The sequence below is a fragment of the Stenella coeruleoalba genome (assembly GCF_951394435.1).
Source record: "Stenella coeruleoalba genome assembly, chromosome: 9".
Taxonomy (NCBI): Eukaryota; Metazoa; Chordata; class Mammalia; order Artiodactyla; family Delphinidae; genus Stenella; species Stenella coeruleoalba.
The window spans coordinates 65,095,129-65,119,846 of NC_137155.1; the positions used below are offsets into that span (position 1 = coordinate 65,095,129).

The 24,718-nt window shown below is 42.6% G+C and overlaps 1 protein-coding gene across 10 annotated transcripts in view; it reads right to left on the reverse strand.

Annotated features, from left to right (window-relative positions):
• ELMO1 (engulfment and cell motility 1) overlaps positions 1 to 24,718 on the reverse strand; it is a 777,407-nt gene that overhangs the window by 437,331 nt on the left and 315,358 nt on the right. For all 10 annotated transcript variants that reach the window (XM_079930925.1, XM_079930920.1, XM_079930924.1 and 7 more), the window contains one exon: positions 16,929 to 17,078. In XM_079930925.1, coding sequence (XP_079787051.1) covers positions 16,929 to 17,006 — 78 coding nt within the window. In that variant the 5' untranslated portion in view covers positions 17,007 to 17,078. The remainder of the gene's footprint in view (positions 1 to 16,928; positions 17,079 to 24,718) is intronic.

Below are 24,718 nucleotides of genomic sequence, written 5' to 3' on the forward strand. Positions count from 1 at the left end.
AGCATTGAGTCAGCCGGGGGATGAAGAGTATAATTCAACAGGTATAATTGTCTCCATCCATTAGCAAGGCCACACAGGTAAGCACGAACTGCTCCTGTAAACAGGGACTGAATGAGATACCCCAAATACACTCTTCTGGTAGCAGTGCTTTTCTCACTTCCTATACAAAGCCCTCAATTTGACGTGAGCCCCTTGCCTGACTTAAATTCTAAGCCAAAGGTCGGCTCTATGCTTTAGTTAACATTTGTTCAGGTCACATAAGATGTTTCCATCTATCTGCCCAGTTCTCTATGACTTGGAAGTAGGGTGACAAGTGCAATGCCTTGGTAGCTTTTTGTAGACCCACGGAATAATTTGCCTTTTACCTCATTGAGACGAAAGCCCAGGAGAAAAGAAAATTTGATCTAAAAGGATGAAAACTGGTTCCTCTCCCTTTGATTCCATAACTCTAAAGGAATGAAAACTAACTTCTACACTCGACATGAATATATCTGGATGTAGAGTATTGAGGCACAATTATTTTAATTGCCTGAGCATGTTTTCATAACTTAAAAAAATCGTAACTAAATCCCTTAAGCTTTTTGTTCTGAAGGTCAAAACTGCCTTCTCAGACTCAGCAGTGAGAAGGGAAGAGCAGGAATGTTTTTCAGGATAACCCAGAGGGTTAGACAGTTACCAGATTTCCTTGTGCAGGGGACTGGGGATTATGTGCACTCTCTACCCCGTTCCCTTTAGCAACGAACGGTGAGGTCATCTTGCAGCATGAGAAAGTATTTCTTCTCTTTATATTAATCTGGGAAAATCTTAATGATGGCACAAAAATTTTTATTTGTCAAAGTATGCATTTCCATCCGAATTTGATTGGAAGGGTACCATGTGCCAACAGTTCTATTCAAGGGGTAAGCTTTTTTTGTTTTTTGGGGGGGGAAATTTATTCCTCCCTTTTTATTTTTACTCTTATTCTCCAAAAGAATTCCTTTATTCAACTTAATTTATCAAAGAGTAAGTCCAGAAAGCAAATTTCCTGTACAAAAAGATTGATCTACTTTACATGAAATCACCTAGATTCCTGAGAATGGCCAAATTCCCCAGCAATTCATTTGTGATCCACATCTCTGCCTCTGTCCTCATATGGTCTTCTCTCCTGTTACTATAAGGAGGATTTAGGGCCCACCCTAAATCCAGGGTGATCTCATCTCAAGATCCACAAGTAAATATGCAAAAACCCTTTTTCCAAATAAGATCACCTTTGCATATTCTGGGGGTTACGACTTGGACATACTTTTTGGGTCCACTATTAAACCTACTGCAATTGGGTAAGAAAAAAAAAAAAGATTTTTTTAAGGATTAGAGAGAGAAAAGAATATTTACTCTTTCTACCTAATCCTTAAAGTAGATGTTGATCCTTCACTCTCCTTTCTAAACTCTCTCCTGCCTTTAATGAAATGCCAGTGTCATAAATTACTGAACCCATGTCACCCACTGTGACCCTTCTTCTAAGGTCTGGTCCTCCATTCCCAACAACCCCTGGTGGATGTCCTGCCACCCCTTCAAGATTAACACTTCATCTTCTTCCTCAGTAAACCAGATCCTCCCCCTGCCTCCCTTTCATCTCTTAAAAAAAAAAAAAAAAAAAAAGATCACTCTCGCACCCAAAGCTCATGGCTGCTTTCAGGCATGAGAGAACCCCAAGAAGAAACATCCTTGGGAGTCCCCAGTTGTTTATTTCGGAGGTTGTGGAGTCCCACCTGCCTTGAGACACGTTCTCCGGACACGACCCAGCTGCTGTCCCTCATCAGTGTCCCCTCCCTGATGAGCTGAGCAGTTCCTGTTCAACCATCTGTTTCTGCCCATTGGCAGGGCACCGGCCTGCGGATATTACCCAGGCCAAATGCTCACCTCGGAGCTCTCAAGTCTGCTGCTGCCCACACTGATGCCTTGACACCAGCCCATGGCGGCTGGTAGCTTCCCCATCCGATGTGATACACGCCTGTCAGCAACTATGGATCGTGGGCTGCAGTTCCCACCTCTGACATCTACTTCTCAGGCCCAGGTCTGTCCTAAAATGAGCATCATCCCCAAAACAAAGCTTGGCTTCATTGAAATCTTCTGTATTTCAAATGTTTTTAAAGACATGAGGGGAAAAATGCTTATGAGATGACAGTAAGTGAAGGGACACCAGAAAAGCATTTTGAAGGCTGAATTTTTACCAACTAGCTTTTCTATACCTTCCCCCAACTATGAGCACTTGAATGACTTTAGAAAATGACTTCCTGGGGTTGAACCCCAACTTCTGCAGTCCCTAATTTTGTAGCTTTAGGCTTTTTACTTCTCCTCTCAATGTTTCCATTTTCTTTTCTGAAAATAAAAGCAGTATCTTGCACATTGTAGGGCAGTGAAGATTAACTGAGAGGATGTATGTAAAAGCCTTGAAATTGCACCTGGTACATAGCAAGGCATTGGATAAATGTTACCTATGAATAGGTTCTTTCAGCTCCTAAATCCTGCTTGGATGCTTTGCAGGTACGTTTTTTTACAAGTTGGTTAAAGAAATTAAATACATGAATGAATGAGTACCCAATTCTTCCTTCTTCCTCAAGTGACTCCAACTCCCAGTGCTGCCTTTGGCACTCATCTCATCCTGTTCTTTATTCTTCAACTCATTTTCCTTTCTTCTGCTAACTAGCTTATACTCGTTAGGAGGCAGAGACTGCCTCTGAGACACCTCTGTCACCTCCCAAGCGAGTGGCTGCTAGGCCACAAGGGTGCAATTAATGAACATTTTTTGATTAAGAACAATTCTTTTTTCAAACTTTTAGCTTCTTTCCCTTTCTTCTGGTCTCTTCCGACTGCCTCTGAAGCTCAGGCAGGAGCTAAAGATGGAAGACCGACAGCAAGAGGAAGACAGGAGCAATCCCCCATCACCACCACGCAGCTGCCCTCGCGTCGTGCCATTGTCATACAGCCCTGTAATTGCAAAACCATTTTCCACAAAGACTTAAAGTTTTTGGTCCCAGACTATTAAAAAGCCTTTCTCTAGTGCTTTAAAAGAATGTGACAGCTGCTTTATTTTGACAGTTAGACAGCACTTGGGATTTTACTTTGCTTTTATAGATGGAAATTCATTGAACATATTCTGCACAGCAGTTATGAGTAATGTTGGCCCAGAAAGAAAAGAAACCCAGCTTCCAAATGTCAGGACACCTCTGAGAAGGGATATGCATGTTTACTACGACTTAGCCTAGAATGTGACTTGGAGAAAATTTCATGTGCAATAACCCTTCTAGTTCCCAGAGGTGCCTCCTGACACTGTGTCAATGACACCAGTCATTTTACAACAGCGTTATTTCTCCTCCATTCAGCCCGATGACTACTCTCCATGCTTCTGAGCCATACATCTTTAATATGGAGGAATCCAATGCGTCCCGAGAGGTGTGTATGCGTATTCTGTTTTCCTAACAGCTGCCTAAATAATCTGAAAGTTAACGACAAAAGCCACACTTTCCTGAGACAAATTTAGCTGGTTCTTGGAAAGCAAGTATTTTGACAACAATTCCAACGTGAATCACTGACACAAGACTTCAGTGACTGTCAGAAATGACAAAGGGGGGAGCTCACAACTACATCTCCAAAGTAGTAAAACTATGTATCACATTAATTTTAAAAATGGAAAGATGACAGGCTATGCCACCTTTTTCTTGACAAATGATTTGTGTCTAAATGGTTTACTAAAAATGATTTGTTTCAAGCTTCATGAAACTAATTAAATATTAGATTCAGCAAGACAAAGTACAATCTTTGCATCATAAACATCACTGGACTATGTAAGGGAGCAAAGACAAAAAATAATTAGTGCTCTCACGTATTAGTGGGTTAAAGAGGAATAGAAACACCTCTTTCTCTTTTAGGAATTGTGATATACTTCTACTCAGTAGAAACTGTGTTCCCCTTCAGTTGGAAGGGAAACTGCAATTTTAGAAAAGGACAGAAATGTAGAGATGAACAATGCAAAAATAAAGCCCTACTCACATCAGTTATCTCTTCTGAGTCTCCTTCCTTGTCCTTGACTATTTTACATTGTACTAATATCAATGTTGCTATGGATATAAAATCTTTTTCCAAATTTCAATATCTCAGGCAGCAAAAACAACAAATTTCCCAATTCCTATATCCCTCTCTACCTTCCTTAATATCCGTCTTTTCAAAGAAGTACTCCCAGATGACTCGGGCCTGGCTGGCAGGCCATTTCATTCCACCACACCTTGAGTCAAGTGTCCTGTTTTATGTGGAAATGAGTGATTCACACTGTGACTCAGTTCAGGTCTTAAGGTTTGCCTGTCTTCACTCCTGTGAAATAGTCTCCTTATTTGTGTCAAGTTCATATGTGGAAGGTAAGATGCAGGTAAGTTTTCTGAGGTAACTGATTGGAGAGAAAAGCTGAGGGAATGAGAAGAGTCTAGGAAGACATGTAATTTCAGCTTCAGTAAACTGGGTGTATGTTCATATGTCACTGAGAAAAGGAAAATATGAAGAAAAGCAAAACTGCACAGGCTTGGGGTTGGAAGGAACAATGAGGACTGTTTTGAATATGTTGAGTTTGAGGTGCAAGGGACATCTAGATGGGCATGACAAGTAAGCAGATAGGTAGTTGTTTACATGGGTCAGGAGGTCAAGAATGAAGCGACAGCGGAAATTATGAGCATCTTATGGTGACGAGGCTGACGAATGCAAATAGATCACCACAAACTTGTCCCAGGGTAATGATCCATCTATAATCATTTTGAAAATTGATACAGCTTATCTCAAAGTCATTTGGTTGTCTTTCGATTATGGATGACTTTGATGGAGGGACAAAAATAGATCTTCATAAAGTCAATTCATAAGATATAATAATATATTTAGAATGCATGGTGGGAACAAGGGAAGGGATGTTCTTCTCACCAGGGCCACTCCTTTCATAATTATATTTAATTGCATCATAGGACAGAAAAAGTACGAACCTCACCTATTTCCTTTGCTCACATTATTATGATTTTACCACATATCAGGCCCTGTCCTAGGCACTGGGAACACACTTGGCCCGTGCAGAACATCACACAATGAATAAGTGGGGCCATATAGGATGTTACAAGTGCATATAACAAGGGCCTTCATCTGATCTGAGAAATCTGAAGACTTTTAAGCAGCTTACTCTTCATCTGGGATGAAGAGTGAACAAGAGTTAGATAAGCAGAGAAATGAAGGGGCGGTAATTTCCAGTTAAGAGAAAAATCACATTTGTAAAGGCTCTGAGAACTATGCATTCATGAAAGGAAAAAAGTCAATTGTAATGAGAACCAAGACAGAGGAATTTGGGGGAAGCCACATTGACTCTAAGCAAAGCTGGTGATGTAGGCAAGAGCTGAGGATAGCAGGGTCCTAATAACCACAGCAAGGACGTCTGGAATTTATTCTAAGTGCGGCGGGAAAGTCACTGCAGAATGCCTGGGAGAATGAATCGGAGGGGAAGTAAGAGAGGTGACCGGGAGGCCAGCTGAGGAGGTAAGTGGAGACAAGCGAGAGCAGTGGCAGCGAGGATGGAGAAAAGGTGGACAGAATCAAGAACCATTTAGGAGGTAACCTTCACAGGACTTGCTATTTGAGAGACTTTGGGAGCTGCAGGGGAGGCTGTCCAGAGCCACGCTGGTACCGCTGACTTAGAGGACCCGCAAGTACATCTGATGGAAATTCTAGAAAAAACAACCTAGAAGAGCACATATTTTCTTTCCCTGAGGCTGCTCTCATTCCCTCGCAGTTCTGGGCACACTGCACAGGTCTATATACCCCTAGAGACAAAGTACAAGCTGCCTTTCTGCAGAACAAAACAGCTTTTTCTGGGAACCCAGAGTCCTGCTTAATGCTGAAATCTACATATTTATATACCTCTCCGCAAACTGCCAGTTGACCTAATAGGAAAATGAAGTACAAAGTGTGACACACGCAAAACGTTCTAGAAATGTGAGATGTCTTAGTCACCAAACTCTCAAGAAAGCACGGTTGATAAAAGGCTCTGTCCTGAGTTACCCAATGTGCTCTTAGTGACAGAGTTGAGGAAGGGAAATAGAATGGAGGAGACTATCACCCCTTCCTACCCAGAAAGCAAACTGAAATCTGTAGTTCATTTTCAGAAGAAAAAGCAGAACTCTAGAGTTCATTCCTGTGCAATTAAACTGGGTTCTCAGCTGAAGGGAGACATATGTTTTCTGTCTTTCTCTTCCAAAGCATGGCAAACTCTAAGATTTTATGAAGTTACATACACTCTCACATACAAAGGGACAGAGCTAAAACCAGAAAGGGAAGTACTTCGGTTACTTTATAGTAAAGGAAGTTTAAGAAATAGTTGTTACAGGGGCTTCCCTGGTGGCGCAGTGGTTAAGAATCCGCCTGCCAATGCAGGGGGCACAGGTTTGAGCCCTGGTCCGGGATGATCTCACATGCCGTGGAGCAACTAATCCTGTGTGCCACAACTACTGAGCCCGCGAGCCACAGCTACTGAAGCCCGTGAGCCTAGAGCCCGTGCTCCGTAACAAGAGAAGCCACCGCAATGAGAAGCCCACACACCGCAACGAAGAGTAGCCCCCACTCGCCACAACTAGAGAAGCCTGCATGCAGCAGGAAAGACCCAAAGCAGCCAAAACTAAAATAAATAAATTTTTTAAAAAAGAAATAGTTGTTACAATACCAAATCCAAGAGTTGCAAAAATCAGATGAGCAATGACTATTCCTGTCCCGATATCATTCTACCTGATTACGACAGCACAGAAAGCAGTGGTGCAACATCACCCAGGCTTTCTTAAGTGGAACAGAAGAAGCTCTTGAGGGTGTTATGTTCATACTCTCTGTAGAGTAATTAAAGGTGAAGAACCATTAGGACCATTTTACTGATGGAAGCACTGAAGCACTCCATAAACGTTACTGAGGGAGCCAGAGATATCACAAGCAGATAGAGCTAGAGATGTAGTGGGGTGTAGAGACAGTCATTTCTAAATCTGGGTCCGAGAGCATCAGTATCGCCATGCAGCTTGAAAAAAACAGGAATTCCCAGGCCTCGAACCATACCTACAAATAATCCTCTCTGTGTGTTCAATATGTTTCATAAGCAATTCAGATGCAGAACCAAGCTTGGGAACCACTGATTTAGTCCATCCTTAACAAGGGGAAATTTGTCTCCCACCCTGGGGACACTGGCAATGTTTGGAGACATTTTTGGTTGTCACAACTGGGGGAGGGAATGCTACTGGCAACTAGTGGGTAAAGGCCAGGATACTGCTCAAATCCTACAATGCACAGGACAGCCCTCAAAACTCAGAATTATGCAGTCAAAAATGTCAATAGTGCTGAAGTTGAGAAATCCTGATGTAATCCAACCACTCAGGAAAGAACAGTCCAGAAAAATTACATGACTTTTCATTTCTGCAGGGCAAGGTTGGAGCTTCACTTTCCAGAAATTCAGTCTCATTTTCTTGACTCTATGGGATTTTTTATTACTATTATTGTGGTAAAATACACATAACATTAAAATTACAATCTTAACTATTTTTAAACATAGTGTTCAGTGGTATTAAATACACTCAAATTGTATATTCTGTGTGATTGCATCTGAATTCAAGACTCTTTATTTGGAGCTCAACTGTCATTTTAGTTCACCAGGCTCTCAATACTTAAATGTCTTGGGAATTATGGGTTTTCAGGCTGAAAAGCTAACTTTAATGCATTTAAGGAAAAGTTTGTATTATTGGTTACAGCCTTGCTTGAAACATAAGAAACTTGTTCTATTCTATGTATGACTGAAAAAAATCGTAATTGGCTCCTAATGGTTTCTATTATTAAGCAGGGCGCTGAGTGATTACCTCACCGAATCCCCACAATGCCAGGAAGGACGTATAAATATTGACAATTCTTCCTTACAAAGCAGGAGGCTTGTCCCCAGTCACACAGCACTTAGTGGCAGCCCAGATTTTGAGTCCAAATAAGTCCACCCAAAGTCCATGCCCATAAGCACCAGGCCAGCCTGCCTCTCCCAGTGTCCAGCCCCAAAGAAACCTGGCTTTCAAGGCTCTGTCTCACTTCAGGTGGGCTCCTTCTGTAATAACCCAGACCACTCGCCATATTTTCCCTAACTTATAAGGTAATACAATCTTGGCTTTCATAATACAGCATGTCCCTGGAAGTCACATTGTCAGTGGACGCAGCAGGCAAGCTGGCAGTGGCATAGGCATCTCTTCAAACCACCATTAAACTGAGCCCTAAGAGATGGAGAGACTCAAAGAGAACTACCAAACACATGAAATAAGCCAGACAGAGAAAGACAAATACCATCTAGTATCACTTATATGTAGAATCTACAAAAAAAAAAAAAAATCAAACTCATAGAAACAGAAAGTAGAAAAGTAGTTGCCAGAGGCTGGTAGGGGAAATATGGAAAGGTTGGTCAAAGGATACAAACTTTCAGCTATAAGATGAACAAGGCCTGAGGATCTAATGTAAAACATGGTGACTGTAGTTGATAATACTATACTGTATGATTTTAAATTTGCTAAGAGAGTAAAACTCAATTGTTCTCACCATATGTCAATTATACCTCAATAAAGCTGAAATGAAATAAAAAAAGAACTACTGAACAGATTTCTGATTTAGTAGAAACTGTCTGGGTTTTAGTGTCACCCAGTGCTAGACTCACATCAGTAGCTTCCTAACTGTGTGAGCTCAGGCAACTCACTGAGCCTCTGAACAATTATGAACCGGGAAGTATAAAGCCTGCCTTGCTGGACTGTAGGAAGGAGGTGAAATACTCTGTGCAGGGCACTTAACACAGTGCCTAGCGCACAATATGTGCTGATTAGATGGTACATGCTATTATTACTACGACCACTACTAGTGTTATGTACAGAATGAGTTAAACTCCATGTCAAGCACAAAAACTTCAATGTACTTTATGTATTGAGCTTTAAAAATGAGTGAGCTTTATGGGTAAATTAAATTTATATGTATTGAATTATATCTTAAATATATTACAGAAATAGGACAGCTGAGGGAAAACCGTGGGCAATCATTTTATACATGCTTGCCTAAAAACACATGCATCTATGTTTCTTTGAGAAAAATAAAATCTGCAACCATGTACGAGAAGGAGTGCTATTGTAGTTTTTTCTGTTTGGAGAATGGAGAATAACCAGTGTTTTATTCTTATCTTTACTACTCACAATTCAAGCCAAAAGTAGACCCACATAAATAGAGATCATTGTGATGGACCACAGGATACAAATGTAGTATGTAAATCAGGCTAACCAACAAGAGCTTATAATAACATCTTATAATCTACTTATAATCTACATCTGATAATATACTTCAAAAGACATGGGCACATGTAAATAATATCAGGCACAGGTTATATTAACTGTAAATAAAATCTACAGGCAAAGAAAATGGTATAAGAAGGATGGAGAAACAACTACATTACATGATCAAAAAAGACTTGAGCAGAAAGAAGGCTCTCCGCAGTGCCAGCAAAGCCAGGATTTAGAGGAGCGGAGAGGGGAAGAGAGTGCAGGAGGAATCCAAGCAGGCTGGCTGTTAGAAAGAAACTACAAGACATGAAAAGAAAAAAAAGGACAAAAATGTGCAGGGACACACTCCTAAAGGGGCAGCTTCTACAAAGCAAGAGGGTACTTGAGAATTGCACGCAGCACCCGCAAATACGCTGAACCTGGGATACTGTAAAGGGAAATCATGGCAGGACATGAAGGCAAGCTAAGGAATCTGACTCAAGTCTCAGGGATACTAGAAAGCTCAAGAATCATCCGCGACTTTTTCTTTTAATTGTGGTATACTTTCTTCGAATGAACTCTTTCCCCAAAGCATCTAAAAATGAAAAGAGGTCAATAGCAGCTACTGTGGCAGGAGTGAGCGTGGAGAGCCTGGAAGCAAATGGCACACACCCCTCGCCCCTGAACCATTTGAGAAGGAGCTGCAGAACTAAGATTGAAAAACGCGCATCTCCTCCCATCATCCTCTCTGGGCCTGAACTTGCAGCATAGCAGTCTGCCCAAGTGTTTGATGCACAAGTAAGAGAGATGATCAGGGCTCCTTGCCTGCCAAGATGGCCCATGCTGGCTTTTCTTGATTGGAGATGAGATCTATCTTGTTGTATGGAGAGGATGGAGTTTGTACACTTGGGGCCATAAATAACACAGCTAATGAACCCCATTCTACATGAAATAACTTCCAAAAGTTGGTAACACCTATCAGACTCCCTTCCTTCAGGTTCACATATGAGCAGTTTTACCAACCATTTGCTTGTATTCTGTAGGCAACTGAAGGTTTATAGAGGGAAATAATGCATCCATTAAACAGAGAGATGAACTGATGACCAGTTAGTAGGACAAGCCGGTGACCAGAGCTGGTATTATTCAGAGAGAAGTTACACTTAAATCCATGAAAGAACATGGAATCTGAGCCAACGAGTGTCACTGGTGAACACGCAGACCAGAGGGCTAAGCACTGAGGTTGTGACTGATTTAGAAAGAAGGAGAAAGACACGGAACCATGCAGGAAACTCACAAAGACTAATCAGACAAGGAGGGAGAATCTCAGAACTGAAGCTTAATGAAGGGAGGGGGGTAGTTTCAAGAAGATACGAACGAGCAGCTTTGCCGAGTGACACCAAGACAGAGTGAGGACCACTCGATTTAGCAAACGGGAGGGCATAGGTACCATCAAAGACAGCAACACCAGAGGGAGGGAAATTGTTATTCATACTAAGATCAAGTAGATGCCAAAGCAACATGGATGACATATACTGACAGCACTTAGATCGGCTTGGAATGGAAAGACAGAAAATAAACTCTACTCCAGCAAGAGAGTTACTAGGTCAAGAGGAAGATTTTCCAAGGTAGGTATAGAAGAGCTTCCTGTTGAAAGCAGAGGAGAAAAGAACAAATGAAGGGGATTTTGATGGGCAAAGCCTCAGGTAAGGGGAGAGGACAAGTCAAAACACAGGTGGAGCAAAAGAGATGGGGGTTGGGACAGGCTGAATGCCTTAGGAAGAGAGTAGGGACACATCTTCCCTCCTCTGCTGGCAGTGGAAAAGCAAGACAGCATGACAGGAGACAAAAGCATCGAGTGGTCTTTGGAGGTGTGCAAACACATAGCAGAGAACTTCTGAGGCACGGATGGGAGCAGTGGCTTTCTGGCTTCAGTGTACTCGTAAAGAAAGGCATGTGGGGGAAGGACAGAGGCAGGAGAGACTGGAGGACCAAAGAGCATGTGCAAGGAACAGAGGGGCTGCTTCCCAGAATATTGGTGGGTGGCCAAGAGATGGGAGAAAATATTGTGGAGGAGTACTAGGGAGCCAGTGAATATTCCATAGCATGAATTGGCTGCATATCCAGTTAGCATGTTCCTTTATTACTAGCTGATGCCTCCCTCCCACTTGCCCTTTAATTTTTTCTCCTTCTAGACATTTACAAAGCTAGGCAGATAAAGAAGGAGAAAGGTGGGAAACTGTGCATGATGGAAGGGCAAGTAAAAACAAAAATCAGAGCATCTAATTTTCTAATTTCATGAGGACTTGCTTAAGCTAGCAGCAATAATGCCTTTACTGAGTAATTACTCTGAGCTGGCAGTGTCCTATATTCTTTTCATATATTTTCTTTAATCTTCACAACCATTAAAGAAGTGGGAAATTATTATCTCGACTTGACCAGGCCAAGATACCAAGGCTCATAGAGGCTAACTGGGTTCTTACAGAATGGGGGGCTCCAGGGCCCACACCCAGATTTAAATGTCCCAGAGCCCGTACTGTGTCTGTTAGGACACACTGCCTCTCAGCATTATGCCTCGTGTCAAAAGCGCTAGGGGGAGCTTCCCTGGTGGCGCAGTGGTTGAGAGTCCACCTGCCGAAGCAGGGGACACGGGTTCGTGCCCCGGTCTGGGAAGATCCCACATGCCGCGGAGCACCTGGGCTCGTGGGCCATGGCCGCTGAGCCTGCGCGTCCGGAGCCTGTGCTCCACAACGGGAGAGGCCACAACACTGAGAAGCCCGTGTACCGCCAAAAAAAAAAAAAAGCACTAGGGTTTTGACACTCTTGACTAAGAAATATGCTGTTCAAAAAATATTAGGTTAACAGGAAGAGTGGATGGGGAGCCTTTCTGGCTCTGTGTATCCAGACAATCATCACCTACAGCCTCAAGTGGCTCCTGAGGTTGAAAGCCAACAACACACAGTGAAGGCAGGTGCAGAGGCTGCCGCCGTGAGCAAAAGAGCTAGCTGACAGCTCTTCCGAGAGCCTCATATGACACCAAACTCCAGTTGTGAGAAGCTCCTCGGGGCTTTTCCTGTGGAGTGGAAACACAGAATGGTCTCCTCAAAATCCAGAAGGAAGGTAAACCAATCCACTCCAAGCTAACATCCCCTTGAACCTCACGGGCCCTGGCTGAGCAGAACTGATCCCCACTCAGGAAGCTCCCTCTCCTGGTTATTCATTAATTAAATATTCACTTCTTAAGGAAGGTTGTTCACCAGGCACTAGAGAAACAGTATTCAAAAATGGAGTAACTCGGGCTCATGGCTGTTTCTCACGAGCCCCTGCATGATGCAGTGTGGGAGGCCCTGCTTCGGACTCACCTAATGCTCGTCACAAACCAGATTAAGGACCCATCCCTGGTCGGCAGAATCACAGTCTCTGCAGCTGGGCTGGGGATGTGCATTTCTCACCAGCTCCCCGGGTGACTCTTGGGCACACACAAGGCTGAGGACCACTGGTTTAAGCTGATTGACAAGGACAACACAGTGTGACAAGTGGAGGGGTACTGGAGGTTTGGGGAGAAGATGGGGCAGCAATGCCTGACCCAGCTTCCAGAAATTCCTTTTAGTGAAATGGTAGCTAAGAGCAAAGGAGCAAAGGTAATGTGCCATGGGAGAGAAACAGGTGGTGTGACCTTTATTGATCAAGGTAGAAGATTAGGAGAAAACCCCAGTAATAATCACTGCTCAAGTCTTCCTTGTTTGTGCAAATACATTTCCAATTCTTGTGCCAACTTCCAACTGGATCAAGAAACAGCACTTGGGGACCTCCCTGGTGGTCCAGTGGTAAAGAATCTGCCTTCCAATGCAAGGGACGCGGGTTTGATCCCTGGTCAGGGAACTAAGATCCCACGTGCTGCAAGGCAACTAAACCTGCGCGCCAGAACTACCGAGCTCACGTGCCTCAACTAGAGAGCGTGTGCGCCACAAACTACAGAGCCCATGTGCCCTGGAGCCTGTGCGCCACAACTACAGAGCCCACGCGCTCTGGAACCCGTGTGCCACAACTAGAGGGAGAAAACCCACACGCCACAACTGAAGAGAAGCCCGCGCGCCACAGTGAAAGATCCCACATGCCTCAACGAAGATCCTGCGTGCTGCAACTAAGACCCAAAGCAGCCAAAAATAAATTAAATAAATAAATAAATAATAAATAAATCTTAAAAAGAAAAAAGAAACAGCACCTGATACCAAAACTGCCACTCTCCAACTTCAGCGGCTGCAGGGCAAAAAGGGACTGGGTCTCTAACTCTTTGTGGAGGTCTCCCTATGGCATTAGCAGGAGCCCTACAATTTAGCCAACGGTTTAAAAGTTCAGTCTTCAAAGTACAGGAGGCCTGGGTTTCTGTCCTGGTCTCACTAACTAGGAAATCATCTAACTTCTATGAACCTCAATATTATCATGTATAAATGTAGAACCATCGCCAAGAAGGAGACAAAGAAACTTCAGGTGCCTCTTGATATGATGCCCTGAAGAGGACACAACTTCATCTCTCTTGCCTGTCTGCCAAAAATGCAAAACCTGAATCTAATTGGAAGGAAACATCGGAGAAACCCAAACTGAAGGACATTCCACAAAACAGCCGTCCTGTACTCTACAATACTATCAAGCTCACAAAAGATGAAGAAAGACTAAGGAACCATTCTAGATCCATGAAGACCAGAGAGACATGGCAATAAATATAATACATGATCCTGGAGGGATGTCAGACTGTGAGGAAAATACCTATCAAGGACCTTATCGGGATACTTGATGAAATTTGAATATGGGCTTTGGGCTTTGAATTAGATGATAATGTTGAACTAATGTTCAATTTTCTGGTTTCTTTAAAGAGACTGTGGTTATGTAAGAGAATGATTTTGTTCTTAAGAAGGACACATTGAGTATTTAGGGGTAAACAGAGGTGATGCTCCTAAGTCACCCTCAAATGGTTCAAAAGGGGATAGGTATACTAGAGAGAGAAAAAACAATAAAGCAAATGAAGCAAAATATTAATAACTAGTGAATCTAGATAAAAGGTAGACAGGAATTCCTTTGTACTATTCTTGTCATTTCTGCGTGTGAAATTGTACTGAAGTAAAGTTACTCTTCAAAACTATCAGGCCATGAAAAACAAGGGAAAGACTTAGAAATTGTCAAAGACTGAAGAAGACAAAGGGAACATGAAACATCACAATGCAGTTGGTATTCCTGCACTGGATCCTGTAACAGAAGGACATTAGTGGAAAAACTGATGAAATCCTAATAAATTTTGTAGTTCAGTTACTAGTAATCTACCATAGTTTTGACAAATGTACCGCAGTTATATTAAGATGTTAACATCAGGAGAAACTGAGTGAAAGGTATAAAAAAATTCTCTATACAATCTTCATAATTCGTCTATAAATTTAAACTTGTTCCAAAATAAAAAGAATATTTAAAAAAAAATTATTAAGACACACATACAGCAAAGGCCATCCCCAAAGGCAGGAACAAGATACTGACTCCACAGGCCCCTAAGAGTATGTATCAAGAGCTACTGTCTTAAAGAAGAGGTTTCCAAACACCCTGGGCCATGGCAGAAGCAAAAAGAAATAGTCTACCTAAACCACTAACTTAGAATCTCTGGGGCTGGGGCCCCAGAGAACATTTGAACAAGTGCCCCAGGTGGTTCTGATGTGGCCTTGGGCTTGGGTACCTGGTATCCAGCTCAGCATTTCTCAGACTTAACTACACAAGGAATCCCCTGGGGATCTTGTTAAAAACGCACATCTGGGTCAGGAGGTCTGGGTAGGGTCTGAGACTCTGCATATCTACTGAGCTCTCAGGTGATGCTCAAGCAACTGGTCCTCAGCCCCACCTATGGAGAAGGCAAAGTAACAAGACAGAAGGGGCCTGGGTCCACTGGAGCATCATGCCAGCCCAGGACTGCCATGTGGACTTGAGAAGCCAACTTCTATCTCTTTGAACCATTGTTCTCTTGGGTTGTAGACAAACCTAATTTTAACAACATTTAGACTTCACCAAGTAGTCCAGCCATATTTTAAAGTAACATTCAACACATATCCTCTCTCAAACAGCATGTGAAAAAAAGGTAAACAACTGTTGTCTGACACAAATGTATATAAAATTACTGGGCGGGCTTCTCTACTTTCACGGGTTGCTTCTGAAGTCAACAAAATCTGCCTCAGAGAACAGTTAAAATGACTATGACATGCTGGTCTGATGACACCTTTTTTGAAAACAAACCTAAAAATGTACCCTTTCTTACATTCATGCTCAAACTCAACTAATTCTTATCTGACCTTTATAATTTATTCTAATGAATCCTTTGGGACCACACAATGCCATGTAAATTTTGCAGTGGTCTTCAATCAGATAATAAAATCTGACCAGAAAAAATGTATAGATCATAAAATAGTATCAGAAAAGTATAGATCATAAAATAATATCAAGAACATAAAAAGTGGAGTTGCCATGGTACCCTAATTTCAAAAATGTAGAAAGCCATCTAGAATCCTATACTATATGCTTCATGAAACCCTTAAGCATACACTAGGCCTCAATTTTTTTTTTCCTTTAAATCATTTACAATGACAAAAACCACCTTCCTGAGATAGCCTGTAATCAATAGTAAATGAGAGTTACATCATAAGACTGTCAGTACACAAACTAAACGATGCCTCCATAGGTAAAACCATTTTAAAAGTCTTCTTGACATTTTTTCATTCACTAAAAATGTACTGAGTATTTATTACATACCAGACAATATACTAGACCCAGAGTGCATTTTACTCTAATAATAAAATTACAACCGGCTAGGATCCAAGACTCATTCCTCTACACTAATTTCATGATCAAACTATTTTTTTTTTATACAGCAGGTTCTTACTAGTCATCCATTTCATACACATCAGTGTATACATGTCAATCCCAATCGCCCAATTCATCACACCACCACCCCCCGCCGCCACTTCCCCCCCTTGGTGTCCATATGTTTGTTCTCTCCATCTGTGTCTCAATTTCTGCCCTGAAAACCAGTTCATCTGTACCATTTTTCTAGGTTCCACATATACGCGTTAATATACGATATTTGTTTTCCTCTTTCTGACTTACTTCACTCTGTATGACAGTCTCTAGATCCATCCACGCATGACCAAACTATTAATATGACAAAGTAGCAACATACTTGTTGGCTGCTTATGCAAAAACCAAAGAGAAGAGTGATTCCAAAAATTAAGATTTGTGTTGTCTATGATAAAACAATCAGCACATAGTCATGAGTCTCTGCAAGGCAGGGCTGGGACGGCCTCCACTGTGTCAACTGCCCAGAGTCTAGTCCTCTTGTCCCTCCTGCCTCCCTCACAGCTTCAGACACAAACCCTGTATTGACACACTCCAAGTAGATGTTGGATGAGTATAAAAACCCCATCCATCGCCACTGCATGTGGTACAGAAATCAAACTACACTGCAACTATTATCGCACCAATTTTTCAACACAGCCAGAGAGAGAACGGGAGAAAAAAGAGCTATCTGAAGTCTGTGTAAATTCAGAATAGAAGGGAAACTAAAATAACCCCTAAACGACTGCCAGTATTACTAACCTGGTCGATTTCCATGAGCTTGGGGTAGGCACCCGGCCATTCTATGGCCACCTTGACGATGTCCGCAGGTGGTGGCATTGCAAATCCCCGCAATGTCCAAAGCCGGTGGAAGCGGGATCCTACAGTGTAGATGGCCGCACGTGTCTATACCTAATGAGGAATGACAAAAAGAGAAAGAGAAGTCGCTCAGTGCAGATGCAGGGCGAATTTTGTTTTATCACTTCCTGTTTTCACTGGTGGTTTCGGTACAAGAAACGGCTCTGGGTGCAGAAGACACAGGGTGCCAACTGCACCATTCACGGGTGGCTCCAGAGGAGAGAAGGCAAAGGAGGGGACGGTGTCAATGCCCTGGAGTTGGAGATGAGGCCCCGGAGAGGCAACAGCCTCCCAAGGTCTCAGTGGGAAGCAAGGCGTCCCTTACTGCCTGCTTCTACTCTGAATGGTGCCCAGGGTCTGAATGAGCCTGGCTCACTCTGCCCAGAAGTACATGCAAACTCCTCGTGCTCAGCAGCCTTCGGAAGGACAGATTGTCCAGGAAGTCATGGCCAGGAAGCAGCATATCTTTAAAATGTTTTCTGTGTGTCACAAATAGAGCTCCTCTGCACTATAGCAACCAAGATATCTTAAGGAAGGCACAATGCCCCAAGGTTCACACACATGCACACACACTCGCTCCCCACGGCCAGTTCACAAGATGAGAAGAAAATTAATTGTAGCGACTAGTACAGCATTCAGAACAGACCTTGAATTCTCACTGGAATGAATAGTGTTGCTTACACAAAGGAAGTAAGATTATCCTCTGCTGCCTCTCTCTCCCAGACTCACTCGTTTCTTTTAGGATAACTTTTTTAACTTAATATTTTGGGGGGCTTCCCTGGTGGCTCAGTGGTTAAGAATCCGCCTGCCAATGCAGGGGACACGGGTTCGAGCCCTAGTCCGGGAAGATCCCACATGCCGCAGAGCAACTAAGCCCGTGCTCCACAACTACTGAGACTGCGCTCTAGAGCCCGAGCTCACTGCAACTAGAGAAAGCCTGCGTGCAGCAACAAAGACCCAACGCAGCCAAAAGTAAATAAATAAAATAAATAAATTAAAACAAAATAATAAATAAATAAAAACAATATTTTTGAACAGGTAAAACACTCATGTGATTCAAAACTTGAACGTGTGTGCAAGTGTGTGTGTGCATGTAAAGACAGTGTAGAAACTCCCTCCTCCTGAAATGATACATCCACCCAATATTCACTTCCATCCCCACCCCTCCAGCTAGCCACTGTTACTAGTTTCTTATGTATCGCTCCAGAACTTCTTCAGGTATATAAGTCAAATGCAAAAGCATATTATATTTCCCACTTCCTTTACATAAAAGGCAGCATTCTATACCCTGGTTTTTTTTCATTTCATGTATCTTCTAAATCCTTCTATATTAATACAAATTTTGTGTCCTGGTTCCTTCTACAGCTGCATAGTTGTTCTTTATACCTTTTTTTTTTAATATTTTATTTGATTTCTTTTTTTATGTTTATCAGCCTTTTGTTTTTTTTTTTTACATCTTTACTAGAGTATAATTGCTTTACAATGTTATGTTAGTTTCTGCTTTACAACAAAGTGAATCAGTTATATGTATATGTATATCCCCATATCCCCTCCCTCTTAAGCCTCCCTCCCACCCTCCCTATCCCACTCCTCTAGGTCATCACAAAGCATCAAGCTGATCTCCCTGTGCTATGAAACAACTTCCCAGTATCTCATCTGAAGAACCAGTACCCTGCCGTGGGCCACTGGGTGATCTCTCACCTTTGGCTGTTATAAACAAGCCTCTGGTGAAAAATCTTATGCATACATCATTTTGCTCATGTGCAAGTATATTTTTACAGTAGATTCACAGAAGCAAAATTGTGGGTCAAAGAGCATGGGCAGTTTTAGATTTTGATAGCCATCTCCAAGTATATCTCCACAGTGAGAGTTGTACCAATCTATATTCCCTTTAGCAATGGATGAGGCTTGCCTCTTCACACACAGACTCACCAACAGATTGAACTTTTGCACACCTGATGCATTGAAAAAAAATGTATCTCAATGTACTTTCCTTTTATTTTAATTTATTTATTTATTTTTGCCTGCGTCGGGTCTACATTGCTGTGTGCGGGCTTTGTCTAGTTGCAGCGAGCCGGGGCTACTCTTCGTTACGGTGCGCGGGTTTCTCATTGTGGTGGCTTCTCTTGCTGCGGAGCATGGGCTCTAGGTGCGCGGGCTTCAGTAGCCACGGCGCGCAGGCTCAGTAGTTGTGGCGCGCGGGCTTAGTTGCTCCACAGCATGTGGGATCTTCCCAGACCAGGGCTCAAACCTGTGTCCCCCGCATTGGCAGGCAGATTCTTAACCACTGCACCACCAGGGAAGTCGTCAATGTACTTTCAATGTCTATTTCTCTTATTGTGAGAGAGGCTGAATATAAAGATGCAAAGTTCCATGTCTACTTTTCTGTGAACTGTCCAAATACTTTGCCTTTTTTCTACTGGGTTCTTAGCCTTTTTCCAGAAATTGATCTCTGTATGAAGATGCTAATCAAACATGTGCCTTTGGTTCTTTATCAAACCAGAGTGGGCCTTGTCAGTTACTATCCCCCTGAGCTCAGTGGCCCTTGGGCGTGACTAAGATGATAGAGATAGCAGAGATAATAACGGCAGCCTAATGGCAGTTAATCATAACAACACCAGCAGTTATATGAATAACTAACTTCACCAGAGCTGACAAGTAAAGGAAATGACGCAAAACAGAACCGCTGTCCCTTTGGCCAAGGATGATGAAGACAGCCTGGTGTGACGACAATGAGTGCTAACCAGCAGAGGCAAATCTTCAAAGCAGTGGTTCAACAGCTCGTTCAACAAATAATTACTGAGCCCTTCTCTGTACCAGCCCTGTTCTCAGTGCTGGGGATACAGCAGCAAATCTACACGTTAGGTGGCGTCAAGGGACATGGACAGAAATGAATCAGGGAAGGAGAATCTGAAGCATGTGAGTATATCTCTGTGGGAGGGGCAGGACTGCAGTCTTAAATAGGGAAACCAGGGAAAGCATCAGTGAGACACAGCATCAGTAAAGACCTATGAGAAGTGAGGCAGTGAGCCATGTGGACATCTGGAGGAATCATGTCACAGGCCAAGGGAACACGTCGACTGAAAAAAAAATGCACAACCTAAAAGTTGAAAGTTATGTTTTATTGATTGGACATTCTTAGGACTTCAAGCCCTGAGGCAGCATCTTAAATAACCCTGAGCAAACTGCTCTGAAGAGGAAGGGGGGAGCCAGGATATATAGGAGTTTTTGCAACAACACCAGGAAGTCAGAACAAAGATTACTGTTAATAAAAGAAAACTAGATACCTCAAGTTAAAGAATTTAATGCTTTTCTATGCATGGGAAGATGCAAGAGTCTGGGCTCACTGAAATCATTCCGTTGATATGCACCTCAGCTATCTGGGGCCAGTAGTGTTTCCTCATCCAGAGTTTCCTCAAGCTGCACCATAGGGGTTGGCTGCAGTCTGATGACTGCTAGATGGCAAGCGTTCTTTGTTTCCTTCCTGAGTGCCCTCAGGGCTCACAATCAGGGTGGCTGTCATGTGGTAGCTAGATTCTTTGTTTACCAATATGGTAGGCAATATTCTATTTCTCAAACAGCAAGAGCAAAGGCCCTGAGGCAGAAGCATGCCTTGTATGTTCCAGAAACAGGTGAGTGGCCAAAGCCAAGCAAGTAAGAGCTAGAGTAATAAGAGAATGAGTTCCAGCAGCTGTTGGATCATAACTTGGTAGGTTCATTGACCGTACTCTTGTCCGCCCTAGACACTCCTACCCTAACTCTTGGTCGTGACTTCTAAAGAAGGAAGTCCATGTCCATGCACACCTATTCAGAATATAAATTGGTACAACTTTCCAGGGGTACTTTTGGCAGACTGTACCAAAAGCCTTAAAATTCTGTGTTCCCTCTGAGTGATTTTACTTTTCTAGGATGCTTCCTCAAGAAATAATTATTAACTTAACCATAACAATGCCAATTGCTGTTTTGGTTGTAATTCCCCAAACTTGACAACAATTTAATATTCAACAACAGGGACTTGCTCCATAAATTCTGGATCTCCTAGGTACAAATACAAGCAGACAATCTGCACTGGGACAGACTTCTTCATAGTCTCTACACTCTTTTAATTCACTTGAGAATTCCAAGGACAGTGTATTTTATCTGTACCAAGTCACTTCAATTCAAGATCTAGATTCAATTACACTTCCTAGAGTAAGAGTTAAGAAAACAGGTTCTAATGTGAAAACAGACTCAGTATAAATATCAGGTAACACTATTCAAAACAAAGAACACATAATCTTGGTGGTTAAGAGAGTAGATAATAGAAATAAAAATGCATTTTGAGCGCCTTCCTCCCAACTCTACACAAAATAGTCTAGAATTACACTGAAAGAGGTCATCTGGCCTTCCAGGAATCAAAGGCCGAGCGTGCTTTTTTCCTTTTTAACTGATATTTATTTCTCAAAGACTCTTCAGACAAAACCTGTTGAACAGGTGAGAAGAGAATAATGCAGTTCTCCCTGTGTCTCTGTGGAGAACAACATTAGAGCAGTGTATAAAGCAGCCATTGAGAGCAAAGAGGGGAGGGTTCATCCCTTGGGAACTCACTTAACCAGCCAAATTAGACCTCATCAGTTTTCCCCACGTTAACAAATGGCACAGACAGGGTGCAGCCAGGCTCCCATGGGTAGAGTCAGGTGCACAAGTGCAGAATGAATAATCTGAACCACATCGTTATCCTCAGAAGTCCACATTTTATCCTCTTGAATTTATATTTCCAGGAGGGAACAGTTAGCTCTGAGGCTTCTATATATCGTCACTGTTGCTACTGATGTAATTCAGAAGAGAAAGTTTGTAGCTCAGGTTTTCTTGCCCTTGGCACTGTTAGCGTTTGGGGCCATAGTCCTTTGCTGTGGGGCTGTCCTGTACATTGTAAGATGGTTCGCAGCATCCCTGGCCTCTACCTACTAGAGGTCAATACTCCTCTTTAGCTGTGACAGGCAGAAATGTCTCCAGACACTGCCAAAGTCCTCTGTGAGGCAAAATCATCCTCCAGTTAAGTTGTGAGCTACCAAGTTCTCTGGGCAGATTACTAATGATCAGGGAAACCCATGGCTGAACTTCATATAAGACAAACAGTCTCATCAGACTCTCCAAGAAACATCAACACGCAGGCCCCGTGCTTGGTCAGGCGTAACTGAGATGGAAATGCATTTCTAAATTTCAGTCAACAAACGCAATCTCCTAGAGTCTTTGCTTCCCCGGGCACAGCACTCAGGGCACTTGAGTCTTCTGTTCAACCTCCCCCTACCACACCTGGAGCACTCTCATGGCAGGGTGCACATCCTGAACACAGTTACCTCACCAGGGCACACAAGCATCTCATTCATGGTGTCGGCTGAATGCATACTTTCCACGACTGACATCTCATCAGAGCTACTGGCGATAAAACCAAGTCTAGTCAAATTTGCCCAGTAAATATAAGCTGCATGAAGTTGTGTAATAAACTCCTTGATATAATAATTCTTATGCAAGCTAAAATTTAAGAATCACTAAAGGGAAGTGTAGGCTAGACCTTCCAACCACTCTGCCTTGTGGTTCTCCCTACATAGGGAATGAGTGGAGAATTCTACAATGTTCCTGCTTCACTGCTGATCGATTTACTTTATTCCAGTACCAAGATTCTACAACCTTAATAAGCATGTCAAAGAGATTGTTTATAGTTGAGTGAATTAAATGAAAAAAAGGAGTCACTTCTCACTTGGGAGTTAGTTACCAAAATCTGCATGTCAGATGTGACTCTATGTATAACCCCTGAGCAAGTTGAAATTGTCTTTATCATTCTGCTGAATGTCTCCTTCTTATCTTTGGGTCATGTCTCCAAAAAACCACTCTGATTCCCATCTAGAAATCTGTCTGTTGCTACACATTGTTCTAAGCCCAAAGTGCTACGTGTCTGTGTTGGAAACTCATCTCACTAAAGTCTCTTAAAGTTCTGTTACGTCTCTCCCTGTTTTTCCAGGCAGCTTGATTAGGTCTTGGAGTTCATAAAATTCCCAAATACCTCACACATTTTTTTCTGCTGAATTTTCCATATAGTTTTAGCTTTGGGTCCCTGAATGGCTTTAAACCCTTTTATCTTATTTCTAGACTCTCTGTTACACCAGCAAACCCTATTAAGAGAATAAAAAGTTAAGCCTATGAGGATGTTCTATAGGACCTGTGTAGTGGGAAAACTAGCACGATTGCCCTGGTGAACTGTGTGCCGCCACAAACTGAAAGAGCCTGACAGATGGATCAGTAGAGGCCAAAAGGCAGATCAATGGGAAAGAAACACCAAACAGCTGGAGAAACGATTTGCTTCAACTCCTCTGTCCCTTTTCTCCATAGGCAAGCTGTCCTCTGCCCCACTGGCCATCATTATCCACTTATGACAGATAATAGGTTTATAATGATTATGGGAATGAATAGTGGGGAGGGAGAACTAGTCCCATATTTTAAATGTTAAGTGGTCCTTGATAGAAAAAGAAATAGACAATGTTTTCCCTTGGCATTCGAGTTACATACAAAGGAAAAGGACCTCTGAAAGTGGAACTGAAAGCAGCCTTTCTCTCTGTACTATGTTGGGGGGGGGGGGGGGGAAGAAATCAAACAAAAAAAAAAAACCTTTCCTCAATCCTCTTAGGTTCAGTAGCTGAGGCATGGAAATTAAACTAACAAAACAAAGATTAACAGGAGAAAAAAAGTTTATTTATTCATGCAATGCCTATACATGCAGAAGAACTCAGAGATGAGTAACTCAAAGAGATGGTTAAAAGTTGGAGCTCACAAACCGTCTTAACAAGGGGTGATAAAGCGTGGAGAAAAGGCTAGACAAAGGACGAGGGGGGTTAGGGCTTCTTGGGTGGGGGTGGGGTGGAAATGTATGTTGTGGAAAGGTAACTTGGAAATATATGGTAAAAGGGTTGTTTAGTAAGGTTTGTTATGCCATCTCAAGTCCTCTCAGGTGACAAGAGTTGTCTCTGGAATAGTCCTCTTTCTAGTTTGGGAGAGAAGGACATTTTTACAAATGGAAATTTATGCCCTGCTTTTAAGTAGAAAGAAGAAGGGCAGAGAGCTCCTTCTGAATATACTGTTTCTTAATTGCTTTCAGCTCAAAAATAATCCTTAACGCAAAGTGGAATATTTTGAGGTGGCATCTTCCAATCTCCTTTGACGACCCTGTCTGCCTTGAGCTCTCTAGTTTTCTCTTTTGAGGACACTGCCCTGCACCATACACTGTGCCTCAGGAAGGCTCACTGGAAACACATCTGCATAAAAGTTTTGTTCCCCTCTTCTTTGTACAACATTCTTTTTATTCCAAATAGACTTATAGTATCTCAACACCCTAACTGTCTACGTAGAAGATACAGGAAATAGGAGCTGTCAGCTGGACATTACTTGGGATGTTGTGATCATTCAGGCTTGCTGAACTCTGCCTTTGTTTCCCTTCCCAAACATATATCAGGGAGGGACAGACACTCCTCTCTACCAGTCACATAGGTAAGCAATGACTGCCATAGGTAGTGGGCGTGTGCCCCCTGCACTGGAGGGTCCGTATGGAGCGATAAATGGTGGGGCTGCCATCTCAGATTCTCCATCTGAGTTAGGGAAATGATGGCCGACGAAAGTAAAGAGAATTGAATCAAATGCAGAAACCCAATATTTCATTTTAT